The sequence below is a fragment of the Scardinius erythrophthalmus genome, assembly GCF_964197995.2.
Source record: "Scardinius erythrophthalmus genome assembly, chromosome: 5".
NCBI classification, from domain to species: domain Eukaryota; kingdom Metazoa; phylum Chordata; class Actinopteri; order Cypriniformes; family Leuciscidae; genus Scardinius; species Scardinius erythrophthalmus.
Genome location: NC_138225.1, coordinates 41,233,263 through 41,247,823, shown reverse-complemented (window position 1 = coordinate 41,247,823; position 14,561 = coordinate 41,233,263). Strand labels below are relative to the sequence as shown.

The window sequence follows — 14,561 nt, the reverse complement described above, 5'->3', positions numbered from 1 at the left end:
TCTCTGCTTTTTCAATAGGTACAAGTCCAGCTCTATAAGAAAAGAAAATACAGAGAAGTGGGTGCTCAACTCACAAAATAGTTCAAACTGAGGCTGGATTTGGTATAGTGAGGGCTATTATATTAGACAACTATAGGGCTAAAAGCATGATAGAATTATTTTCTGGCAAAGAAAAAATAGACACAACATGTCAAAGAATTATTATTTTTGTTTGCAAAACAATGATACTGGTCACTCCATCTTGTTTTAATAATTTTTTATAGAGATAGATTGGAGAAAGAAATAACTCCAAAAGTCCAAAAATTATTAAATAAAGAATGATGTCAAAACTGGGATAATGAGATGGAAATGTTATTGGCCATGGATCCAAGATTAGGCAGAGATCTCCAATTTTATTCTTAAAGAAGCTCATGATCAAAAAACAAAAAGAATATGAAAAAGTAGACCAAACAAATGACAAAATGCATTTGAGAAATTACAATTGGCTGTCTTACTCTCAACTGCACCATACTAAGGCCTATTATTCTGAAATATTTAATCTATTAGAGTTTGGGGAAAAAAAAAACAAGAAAAAAGGGATTATAACAACAGTGGTAAACTAAGCATTAAGATAACTGACAATTCTGAATAGTGTTTGAATAGCTGTTGTGATGTTGTCTGTCAGACCTTTGGAATTCCACAGCTAAATTTGTAAGTTCCGCATTTAGAACACAACCTGCGGAAGAAGAATGTGTGATGGCCGATGAGTGACTGATTATGAATGAATGGGTGTACACTAAGGCAAATCAATTATTTTGCCTACAGCTGTATCTAAATTTCATATGTGGGCCCACAGGGCATATTCTGCCCAATAAAATAATGACCATGGATGGATTTGTTTAAAATCCTGGTCGAAACTGTAGTAACAATAGAAAAAAGAAAATGGGGAAAAAAAAATTGTAAAAGAAAACAAAACAGTACTACATTTTGCGCAGCGCCTAACACATCTGACTTTCCTTTCAGAATATCATGATGGAGCATAACACATCTGATTTTCTTTTCAGAATATCATGAAGGAGCTGACGTTTTGTCAAAAGACTGAAATATTGTCTTGTAACTTTTGTCTTGTTGCAAAGTGGGTTGAGTGTTGTCCAAGATGCCTGATAACTAGTATGCTGATAGTGGGACTCAAAACAAAGAGATAGCTGAGCTGAATTGACTAATTGTAAAAAAGTAATATAGGGGTAAAGCCCTACTGCTAATGAGCTGAAAACACACAAAAGAGGCCAGAACACCACTCAGCCCACATGATCATTTTACAGATGACACCAAGAAGGACAATGGGCCAGATGAGCAGATGATTTAAATTGTTGTTGTCACTAACTGAACTAACAGAAATAATGAAGGTTTCATTCACAGATAAGAACAGTTCAATTCCAGGAAGGTTTCTGGGACGATTCAAACAAAAAGAACCAGTGACAGTGCCTTGTCATCTCAGAAGAAGCTTGAACATTGATCAGCAACTGACATTTGAGTCCATGGCTCTCAACTTAAAATACGCCAAACGACTCCAGGAAACCCCCACAACAGCGAGTGAGGGTTCAAGGACATGCTGGCAATGACCTTCCCTTGCCAATGAGAGAAAAGGAAAAAGCCAATTACAACTCACAATGATCTCATGAATGGAAAAAGAAGAACTTTAAATGAAAAGTTGCAGAATAAGAAACTTACAAGGAGTTGTGCAAAGAAGAGAGAATCAACAGAGATGAGTACAAGTTCAAACAATAGTCAACATCAACCAAACTGTCTTTAAATGTAATGTTAAAGCCATTGAATACACTAGTAGCAACTTAATAATAACCCCAGAAAGAAAATTATTGAATTAAAGAATATATCAAAAACAACGTAAAAACGATAATGAAAAATCAGAAAACAAATGAAAATAATGAATGATAAGCGACTAATTCAAGTAACTGTCATAGCACAGTGAGAATTAAGACAAGTCATGAAGGAAAATACAAATAGACCTGAATAACATTTTAAAATAGATCATAATGGGTACTCGAATGTAATTTGTCAATAAAACGGGTATACATAATTAATTTAAGGCTACAGTTGAAAATTAAAGAAAGATTAACACTGGCTATTAACAAATATTTGATTTCATTTATGATTTGAATTATGATTTGATGCAATATGCTATTTGACTAATTAAATGTATTTTAAATGGTGCTAATAGAACGACCACCTCAGATGGAAATTGTTCAAATTCAATAACAAACAAATTGTTATAGCATATAGACTGTTCAATACCATGTAGATTATTGCCTTATGAACAATCTATATGGTGGTACCAGAGGGGGGTAAGAATGACAGGTTATTGCACAAAAACATACTTTTTGAATATTCTCAAACCATGCGCAAGGTATTCCCTTGCGCAAGGGGGGAGGGATTAAAAGAATAAGGAAGGACAATAATTAAAAGGCTATATTAAGAATAAGGAAAAAGAATAAGGAAAATTAAATAAAAAGGCATTTTTTGCAATTGTTTACTGTATACAAGAGAAATTTGCGACAAAAATAAAGGTAGGAAAGGAACAGTGACAAAAATAGGCCATATATCAGTACCAGAAGGACTAATAAAACTCTTGGTAATGGATTATATGAACAAGATAGAGATGGGTAAAGGCAATGAGATCAACAGAGGAGGGTCAAGAGAAGTAATTAAATTTAAGACCAAAGAATTATTCCTTAGATTTGAAATTCTATCAGAAATAAGTTTAGATAATGGTTTAGCAGTCATTCTAGAAAAATTGAAATTAAAATTATTTGTATGCAAAAACGTAAATTACAGAAAGGAAGTTTTACCAATAATTAAGTTATAATGCTTTATGTTTGAAATGGTTGAGAACGTATAGATTTATTTAGTTATACGAGAAAAAGAAATGACCGTACAATAAATATGTAAGAGTATAAAAAGTTATTTTCGAGAGTTATTTTTTCTAATTGTCTAATGAGTTCATTGAATTACTTTTATGAAGTAAATGTAACATTGCTCTTGAAGCTTTCTTAGTTTGAGTGATTACATGTGACATAATTAAGTTTATTCATGATAGTTCATTTAGAAATTAGTAGAAAGGAAGAAAAGGTATTCAGTTAAGGAATGCTTGAACTGAGGAGCTATAATGAGAAAAAGCTGCAACACGTGAGGTATTTATTGTTTAAATTTGGTAATAAAGTAGACAGAATTTGAAATGTAAAATGTTATAACGAAGAAAATTGTGATTTAATGTAGCTGCACTACAGTGTTATGGTTGTTCATCAACTAAAAATGACTGACTAAAAGATGGATTCTTCAAATTTAAGAATTGATATTCCTTCATAAAAATAATAAGCAAATAAAAAAGAGAAAAAGTTATTTTTACCCAGCCCTATTTTAAATCAAAATTCATATGGATTATGCGAAATAAACATGCAAACTAAATCATTTATTCTTCTATAATCAGCAGAGATTTATTATAATGATTTGACTTTATAATAATGAAAACAATTACATGAAAAAAGTAGAATGACTTATGTTTGGAGATTTATTTAGCAAATACAATTGAATAAAAAAAAAGTTAAGGAAAGCTTGATTAAAAAAAAATTAGAAATGTTTTTTGGAGTTGAAATATTAAAAGAGGGTTATTATTCTGTTGTGTACTTCCCATATTAAGAAGATAATGAAAACTAATTTTAGAGGGCAAAAAAATCATATATTATTAAGATTGAGCTTATAAACCAAATTGAGATTTACAATCATTGGACGCTGATTGAAGTACCTCGAATAAGGATGAAGAAGAAAATGAATAAGCCAGATCCTGGGTGTCTGGGTCGAAGAGGATATCTACACCGCAAGAGAACTCTTAACTGTATAAGGGATTTTTGTGTTTGACATATTCTACATAACTGTGACAATAAGACAATGCTGAGCCAATTTCATCCACACACTTGTAACAATGTTTGATGGTTGATTAGGGAGGACTCGAGTCTTTTACTTTCTCCATTGAAAAAGAAAAAACAACTGAAAGAGAGAAAAATGTATGGAGAAAGATGTTTGGCTTGATTGCTCCTCCGGAGTATGGTGGCATAATTTCAGTCATTGAAAAAAAGAATGAGTGACTTAATTTAGTCACTAAGGTAGTATAACTGAGGGGACTGGATTTTGAAACTACACTCTGGAAAAGGATAGCGAATGTGGGGCTTAAATAAGCCCCAGAGGAGGGAATGTTGAAGATTTTATTATTTAGAAAATAAGTAATTTAACTGTTTATTTGTACACTATTATTTCCTTGTCTGTGGGTGACTTTGGCTGACTTTGGAACCTGAGAGCACAATGTGTTGTTGCAGCAGAAAATTCTATTTCAGTAAAGTCACATGGTACAAACTATTTCTCAAAATAATCTATAGAATGCATTACCATATTTGGGAGAAGGATGTAGGTATATACATATGCTGGAAGGCCTTTCTGGAGGGTCTTGTCTGCAGAGGGACACTCGGCTTTGTTTGTTAATAAAGTCTAATTTTTTCTGATGTCAAATATCTTTGAAGTCATTCCCCTGAAAAGAATTAAACCACAACAGAAGCAAGACTGATTGACAATCAATTTCACATGCTGTTGTGCAAATGGAATAGACAACAGGTGGAAATTAAAGGCAATTAGCAAGACACCCCCAATAAAGGAGTGGTTCTGCAGGTGGTGGCCACAGACTACTTCTCAGTTCCTATGCTTCCTGGCTGATGTTTTGGTCACTTTTGAATGCTGGCGGTGCTTTCACTCTTGTGGTAGCATGAGACGGAGTCTGCAACCCACAAGTGGCTCAGGTAGTGCAGCTCATCCAGGATGGCACATCAATGCGAGCTGTGGCAAGAAGGTTTGCTGTGTCTGTCAGCGTAGTGTCCAGAGCATGGAGGCGCTACCATGAGACAGGCCAGTATATAAGGAGACGTGGAGGAGGCCGTAGGAGGGCAACAACCCAGCAGCAGGACCGCTATCTCCGCAGGAGGAGCACTGCCAAAGCCCTGCAAAATGACCTCCAGCAGGCCACAAATGTGCATGTGTCTGCTCAAACGGTCAGAAACAGACTCCATGAGGGTGAAAAAAACTGAAAAAAAAAAAAAACTGAAAAAAAAACTGGTCAAGACAAAAATTAGGATTTTAAGTAGTAACGGATTCACAGAAACTCGATTAACACAAGAAATATTAATTCACAGAAACTGAGCTACAACAAAAAAGAAATTAGATTTGTAAAACAGGTTCACATGATAGTGCAGCAGATTAATGGCATATTTCAAGAGAATCGTTCAAATTGGTATAAAAGCATGAAATTTGGCACATATACTCTCTAAGGGTCACTCTTTGGGAAAAAGGCGTTGGCCATCCAAAAATTCAACATGGCGGCCATTTTTTCAAGATGGCCGCTATTTCTGTCAAATGCTCATTATGTCAATCGTTCAAACAGTGATGTAGGCATAACATTTTGTGAAAATACTCTCTTCAGAATGTTTTTTTTTTTGGAAAACGGTGCTTGTCCCTCAAAAATTCAAGATGGCAACCATTTTTCAAGATGGCCGCCATTTTTCAAGATGGCCACCATTTTTCTTGAATCCTTAAATTTTTTTTCAAATGGTGATGCTATCATGAAATTTGGTACAACTATTCTTAAAGGAACATTATCATGGAAAAAGATGTGTGTCACTCAAAAATTCAAGATGGCGACCATTTTCAAGATGGCCACCATTTCTGTCAGAGCTCAATTTAATTTGTTAAGGAAGGTTTTGTTTAATAGAGTGAACGTCATCACACAACCAGGGCACACTGGTGACTTCAATGCTGTGGAACTCAGCATGGGGTTCAGTGTCAGCTGATCTAGTTTTACCAACACTGTAGTTCTTGACTAGTTGTAATAGTATAGCTAAGTTTAGTGTCCCAAATGCTGTCTAACAGCCCCTCATCAATTAGCTAGTAATAGATGTAGTTAGATAGCCGCAACTGAATTGACAGGTTGCGCCAGCGCGGGAGAGCCGAGTCAAGGGTAAGCGGGGCAATACATGACTTGTTCATGTATGCTTACCTGGAAGGTGTACAGATCACACGGGACTTAAATGGCACTGGATGAATGATTGGGCTAGGTGTAGGTGACCCGTACCTAGTTGTATCCCATAATTGAATGTGTACTATGTCTATGATTGAGGTGGTAAAAGGATAACCGCTTGGCCTTAATCAGACAACAAACCTCCAAAATGGCGAATAAAAAAAATCCCATGTCAGCCAAGAGGCCAACTGATTGGATGAAATGTTGTCTTTGTCCGACAGACACAAAGGGACCCCTCCAATCACCACCTACCCATCATGTTTCTCAACATGATGGCTATAAAATTATTGCCACCAACATTCCACTCTGTTGAAAACTTTTTCTTCGTCGAAGCAAGAGACCAGGAGACGTTGGGGATCACGTACAAACAAAGTTATTCTTTATTGAGGACTTTTACATGGTTTCTTTATAGGTCTTTCAGTGGGCTGTCCTTAAAGGTGCTAAACATACACACAGCCTTAGAGGTAACCACTAAATCTAATCATCTAAAGACAATAGAGGCAATTGCCCCCAACTGACTTCCCCAAATGTTATAAACACAAATGGTCCCGAGAACTAAGACTATGTAACATTCACACACAGTCCAACTCTTAGTTGGAAGATCAAAGACTAACAAAACCCCTGACTATTACAATGTTTAGACAGCTGACTTAAAGCTGACTTCTGATCAGTAAATTGATGCCATCATGTTCACCTTGAATGCCCAATACAGTGTAATTCACCTTAGTTTTTCATGTGATGTTATGTAAGGAAGTAAGATCAGCAGATCTTAAACATATTCTTAAATTTGGATTCTTCAACTCTTTCACAAGATGAAAAAAATGCCAATGACCCTGGACCTGGAACGATTGGATGAAGGTGGTGGTATAAAAGCTACTTTGAGAAGGAACCAAGCAAAGTATCACTACAATTGTCGACTTCGGTTCAACAACACAAAGTTACTTCGTTCCCAGAAGCAACAATCCGATGCTCAATGTAGTGAGACAGATGAAGGCCAAACAAAGCATTGCAGAACCATGATGCAGAAAAGTCTAGATGATCAGGTTTGCTTTCTTTGTGATAACATATCTCCTGAATCTGACCTACGTCAGGTAATGACACTGCAACTTAATGACAGACTACATGAATGTGCACAAACACTGAATGATGCTAAATTATTGTCTCAACTAAGTGGTGCAGATGCCATTGCACAGGAGCTGAAATACCATCATTTGTGTCTCATTCATCTTTACAACAGGGAGAAACTCCACCTCAGAAGGCTTGAGAAAGAGTCACAGAGTGAAACGATTCAACCAGCCATCTTTCTTATGGCTCTTTCTGAACTGGTCACCTATATTGTTGAAACCAGTCTCAATTCTGATGGTCCTTCCACCTTCCGTTTCGCAGGTACAGTGGGGAGAACAAGTATTTGATTCACTGCTGATTTTGCAGGTTTTCCCACTTACAAAGCACGTAGAAGTCTGTAATTTTTATCATAGGTACTCTTCAACTGTGAGTGACGGAATCTAAAACAAAAATCCAGAAAATCACATTGTATGATTTTTAAGTAATTAATTTGCATTTTATTGCAAGACATAAGTATTTGATACATCAGAAAAGCAGAACTTAATATTTGGTACAGAAACCTTTGTTTGCAATTACAGAGATAATACATTTCCTGTAGTTCTTGACCAGGTTTGCACACACTGCAGCAGGGATTTTGGCCCACTCTTCCATACAGACCTTCTCCAGATCCCTCAGGTTTCGGGGCTGTCGCTGGGCAATACGGACTTTCAGCTCCCTCCAAAAATTTTCTATTTAGTTCAGGTCTGGAGACTGGCTAGGCCACTCCAGGAACTTGAGATGCTTCTTACGGAGCCACTCCTTAGTTGCCCTGGCTGTGTGTTTCCGGTCGTTGTCATGCTGGAAGACCCAGCCACGACCCATCTTCAATGCTCTTACTGAGGGAAGGAGGTTGTTGGCCAAGATCTCGCAATACATGGCCCCATCCTCCCCTCAATACGGTGCAGTCATCCTGTCCCCTTTGCAGAAAAGCATCCCCAAAGAATGATGTTTCCACCTCCATGCTTCACGGTTGGGATGGTGTTCTTGGGGTTGTACTCATCCTTCTTCCTCCAAACACGGCGAGTGGAGTTTAGACCAAAAAGCTCTATTTTTGTCTCATCAGACCACATGACCTTCTCCCATTCCTCCTCTGGATCATCCAGATGGTCATTGGCAAACTTCAGACGGGCCTGGACATGCACTGGCTTGAGCAGGGGGACCTTGTGTGCGCTGCAGGATTTTAATCCATGACGGCGTAGTGTGTTACTAATGGTTTTCTTTGAGACTGTCGTCCCAGCTCTCTTCAGGTCATTGACCAGGTCCTGCCGTGTAGTTCTGGGCTGATCCCTCACCTTCCTCATGATCATTGATGCCCCACGAGGTGAGAGCTTGCATGGTGCCCCAGATCGAGGGAGATTGACCGTCATCTTGAACTTCTTCCATTTTCTAATAATTGCGCCAACAGTTGTTGCCTTCTCACCAAGCTGCTTGCCTATTGTCCTGTAGCCCATCCCAGCCTTGTGCAGGTCTACAATTCTTTAAAGCTCAGCTCAGCCCTTACACAGCTCTCTGGTCTTGGCCATTGTGGAGAGGTTGGAGTCTGTTTGATTGAGTGTGTGGACAGGTATACAGGTAACGAGTTCAAACAGGTGGCGTTAAAACAGGTAATGAGTGGAGAACAGGAGGGCTTCTTAAAGAAAAACTAACAGGTCTGTGAGAGTCGGAATTCTTACTGGTAGGTGATCAAATACTTATGTCATGCAATAAAATGCAAATTAATTATTTAAAAATCATACGATGTGATTTTCTGGATTTTTGTTTTAGATTCCATCTCTCACAGTTGAAGTGTACCTATGATAAAAATTACAGACCTCTACTTGCTTTGTAAGTAGGAAAACCTTCAAAATCAACAGTGTATCAAATACTTGTTCTCCCCACTGTATGTGCAACCTGTACCAGCAGCGTATCCTTTTTTCTAACAGTGGCCCTACCTCTCTGTGGACTACACCTTGCCGTGGTGGAGAGGCTTGTGTATGAACTCCAATGAACCTGAGAGCTATGCCGGCGGGGATTTTATATCCCTGGCAAGTTTAACTAAGCTGACAGGTCAAAGAAGAGGAGGCAGAGAAAGCAGACATTATGACTATTTGACAGAAATGGTGGCCATCTTGAAAATGGTGGCCATCCTGAATTTTTGAGTGGCACATACCTTTTTCCAAAAGAGTGTTCCTTGAAGAGTATTTCTGCCTAATTTTATTCTTGCATCACCATTTGAACAATTTAAATAATTAAGGCGAGACACTACAGGTGAATAGGGTAAAAATTATAACTAGCAGATATCACCATGAAACTTTCCCAGTTGAATACCTACATTAAAACGAGAAAAAAATGTATTACAAGTTTTCTGTAATTCAATGTTTAAATATGCAAATTAGGCAATATCTAATTAAATATGGGCTAATTTGTATTTTAAAAAACGAAATCTGAGTATTGGATAAAGCCAGATTGAAAAATATTTTTTCATTGTGTTCACATATTAGATGGGGAAAAAATTACAGAGGGATTTATGGATATGTACTTTTGTTATCCTGTAAATCATAATATACTGTCAATAGCCTTAAAAAAATGATTTTCGCCATGTTTATTGGAATAAAATGTTATATAAATCAGGCTAGGAATAATATATTTACAAATCCCTCTGTAAATGTCTTCATAATATAACTAGGTACAAGACTGGAAAGATTGGTGTATATAGGTGCTACTGAAGTGGAGATTTCAGACTTGGAGCAGGGCCGGCCCTGACCAATTTGCTGCCCTAGGCAAGATTTTACCTGGTGCCCCATGCATCACAGCCCATTTCACCCCATCATTGTGTTCATGATTTAGCATATATATATATATATATATATATATATATATATATATATATATATATATATATATATATATATATATATATATACACACACACACACACAGGGCCGGCCCGCGGCATAGGCGGAATAGGCAAATGCTAGGGGCGCCACTCATCCATAGGGGCGCCAGAATGAGTGAATGAGTGAATTTTTTTATTTTTTATTTTATTTTTTTACATTTTTTTATATATATATAATACTATTTTAAAACCATTAATTCAAAATACTACCAAATAAAGCAAAAAAAAAAAAAAAAAAGTCCGGCTCATATCATATTTGATCAAAAATACATAAAAATTGAAAAAAAAAAAATTGTGATATATTATTACAATTTAAAATTATTGTTTTTCAATTTATTATACTTTAAATTATCATTTATTTCTGTGATGCAAAGCTGAATTTTCAGCATCATTACTCCAGTCTTCAGTGTCACATGTGACATCCGGTCTATCACATGATCCTTTAGAAATCATTCTAATATTCTGATTTATTATGAGTGTTGGAAACAGTTCTGCTGCCTAATATATTTGATGAATAAAATGTTAAAAAGAACTGCATTTATTTAAAATAAAAGAAAAATATTTTCTAATTATATAAATCATCTTTACGATCACTTTTTATCAATTTAACACATCCTTGCTGAATAAAAGTATTCATTTATTTAAAAAAAAAAAAAAAAAAAACGACTGACCCCAAATTACTGACCAGTTGTGTATATTGTTGTTACAAAAGATTTCTATTTTTAAAACATTTTATTTTATTTTATATTTTTACTATTTATTTATCAAAGTATCCTAAAAAAGTATCACAGGTTATGAAAAAATATTAAGCAGCAGAACTGTTTCCAACTTTGATAATGAATCATCATATTAGAATGATTTCTAAAGGATCATGTGATAGACCGGATGTCACATGTGACACTGAAGACTGGAGTAATGATCCTGAAAATTCAGCTTTGCATCACAGAAATAAATGATAATTTAAAGTATAATAAATTGAAAACCAATAATTTTAAATTGTAATAATATATCACAATATTACATTTTTTTTCTGTATTTTTGATCAAATAAATGCAGGCTTGATGAGCAGAAGAAATTTCTTTCAAAAACATTAAAAATAGTAATGTTTCCAAACTTTTGGCCTGTACTGTATATGGCATTTTTAAAATTTATTTGCCAAAATTAGTAATGATATTTATTTACAGGTTTATTCAAAATAACAAAGTTCACATTAAATCTGTATTGTAAAACGTGCTATAAAAGATAATGGGGACTTGACTTGAATGCTATGTAATGCTCTTGGTATTTGTGTTTAGGCTGTAATGTGTGTGTGTGTGTGTGTATGTATGCGTGTGTGTGTATGTATATATATATATATATATATATATGTGTGTGTGTGTGTGTGTGTGTGTGCAGGGCCGGCCCTGACCAATTTGCTGCCCTAGGCAAGATTTTACCTGGTGCCCCATGCATCACAGCCCATTTCACCCCATCATTGTGTTCATGATTTAGCATATATATATATATATATATATATATATATATATATATATATATATACACACACACACACACACACACACACACACACACACACACACACATATATATATATATATATATATATACATACACACACACGCATACATACACACACACACACACATTACAGCCTAAACACAAATACCAAGAGCATTACATAGCATTCAAGTCAAGTCCCCATTATCTTTTATAGCACATTTTACAATACAGATTTAATGTGAACTTTGTTATTTTGAATAAACCTGTAAATAAATATCATTACTAATTTTGGCAAATAAATTTTAAAAATGCCATATACAGTACAGGCCAAAAGTTTGGAAACATTACTATTTTTAATGTTTTTGAAAGAAATTTCTTCTGCTCATCAAGCCTGCATTTATTTGATCAAAAATACAGAAAAAAAATGTAATATTGTGATATATTATTACAATTTAAAATTATTGGTTTTCAATTTATTATACTTTAAATTATCATTTATTTCTGTGATGCAAAGCTGAATTTTCAGGATCATTACTCCAGTCTTCAGTGTCACATGTGACATCCGGTCTATCACATGATCCTTTAGAAATCATTCTAATATGATGATTCATTATCAAAGTTGGAAACAGTTCTGCTGCTTAATATTTTTTCATAACCTGTGATACTTTTTTAGGATACTTTGATAAATAAATAGTAAAAAAATAAAATAAAATAAAATGTTTTAAAAATAGAAATCTTTTGTAACAACAATATACACAACTGGTCAGTAATTTGGGGTCAGTCGTTTTTTTTTTTTTTTTTTAAATAAATGAATACTTTTATTCAGCAAGGATGTGTTAAATTGATAAAAAGTGATCGTAAAGATGATTTATATAATTAGAAAATATTTTTCTTTTATTTTAAATAAATGCAGTTCTTTTTAACATTTTATTCATCAAATATATTAGGCAGCAGAACTGTTTCCAACACTCATAATAAATCAGAATATTAGAATGATTTCTAAAGGATCATGTGATAGACCGGATGTCACATGTGACACTGAAGACTGGAGTAATGATGCTGAAAATTCAGCTTTGCATCACAGAAATAAATGATAATTTAAAGTATAATAAATTGAAAAACAATAATTTTAAATTGTAATAATATATCACAATTTTTTTTTTTCAATTTTTATGTATTTTTGATCAAATATGATATGAGCCGGACTTTTTTTTTTTTTTTTTTTTGCTTTATTTGGTAGTATTTTGAATTAATGGTTTTAAAATAGTATTATATATATATAAAAAAATGTAAAAAAATAAAATAAAAAATAAAAAAATTCACTCATTCACTCATTCTGGCGCCCCTATGGATGAGTGGCGCCCCTAGCATTTGCCTATTCCGCCTATGCCGCGGGCCGGCCCTGCCTATGGATGAGTGGCGCCCCTAGCATTTGCCTATTCCGCCTATGCCGCGGGCCGGCCCTGCCTGTCGGTATCGGTATTTAACAGCTGACTATTTAAATACGCGACACAAAAGCTGTGGAATACGTGCGCGTGTGTAAGATAAACGATCCAGTCATCTAACGTTACCACAGCCAGCAGTGCGGACTACTTTTTGTCACGGACAGACGGATTTTAAGTTGCCTACTTGGATAATAAAATAAATGTTATACAACCTATTTTATTTGTGAAGTGAAACGAAGCTGTGATGCTGTTTTTGATGTAAGGTATCATGTGGGGGTTGTATCGTGAGAAAGTTCCGTGAAGATTGATGAAACCGGATCATGCAGGGGATCACTTTTGACAATGTATCCCTGTAACTCATTGTTTAGCTATTGCTTCGTCACCCTGCCTGCTAGTGCTTGGTGGGCGGTTTCATCGCCCTTCACGGAACTTTCTCATGCGACAACCCCCACATGATACCTCACATCAAATACAGCATCACAGCTTCGTTTCACTTCACTGTTATTGCGGAACTTGTGTACATTGAACGGATTTGCTTTTACTGAAAAGTTTTTTTTTTTATCCTCAACAATCTCTGATAAATATGTATCCATTTAAACCATCCTTGCAGCCCAAACCGACCATGTACTGGATTTTTCACCTATATCAAGTGATTTTAATTTATTTATTTTTCGGATTTCTCCTGTGTAAGTAATCTAATTTGTCTATTATATTTTTAAATACAGTGCCCACTGTATTTGCACACTTAACCAACACTTGAAAATGTACGAATGTAATATTATATGTATGAATCCATCCGCTAACATGACCTTAAAAGTAAGTTGGTTTTCAAAGTTTCTAATGAAATGACATTCATATATAATTAAGTCAAAAAGTGTCCAAATAGCCTACTTTTTTTGGGGCCACAGGATGTATGATCTTATCCGGACACTTTACAAAACTTATACAGCGATTTTATTTTTTATTGTAGTGAAACCATTCAGACCTGAATTTGTTTCAACTGAGGAAAATAAAAATCCACTTGATATTTGCTCTTGCCTCACAGCGAAGTGTGCCGCCGCCCCCCCCCCCCAACATAACTGCGCTGGCTTGTTCTTCAGAAGAACACCCCACCCCCTTAAAGCCTCACACAAACAGAACACATAACACAGGAAAAGAACATATTTAGAACATAACTGAATAGAACATAAAACACTCTTCAGACTTGCTACAATATTAATAATATTAATAATTAATTTGATTAAACCTAATATCCATTGTAATAGAGATTAATCTCTTAAAATATCATGTGTTCTACAACTCTGAAAGATCCTCAAATTAACTTATCACTTGATTAAAGGGTTAGTTCAACCAAAAATAAAAGTTCTGTCATCATTTACTCATCCTCATCGTTCCAAACTCGTTAGACTTTCGACAAAAGTATATGAACATAAATCTGCATCTAAAAGGTAAAAAAGGAGCTCCTCCGTCTCCTATGTAGGTGTGTCACGTTTTACATTTGTTTCACTTTCATTTTCATGATGGA

The 14,561-nt window shown here is 35.2% G+C and overlaps 1 protein-coding gene across 6 annotated transcripts in view; it reads left to right on the top strand.

Moving 5' to 3' along the window:
* Positions 1-13,498: 13,498 nt before the first annotated feature.
* The window catches only part of LOC308691628 (integrin alpha-X-like), a 334,173-nt gene continuing 333,110 nt past the window's right edge, over positions 13,499-14,561 (top strand). For 5 of the 6 annotated variants that reach the window (XM_081367038.1, XM_081367036.1, XM_081367034.1 and 2 more), the window contains exon 1: positions 13,499-13,722. In XM_081367038.1, coding sequence (XP_081223164.1) covers positions 13,620-13,722 — 103 coding nt within the window. In that variant the 5' untranslated portion in view covers positions 13,499-13,619. The remainder of the gene's footprint in view (positions 13,723-14,561) is intronic. The other variant, XM_081367037.1, reaches the window with a different exon arrangement.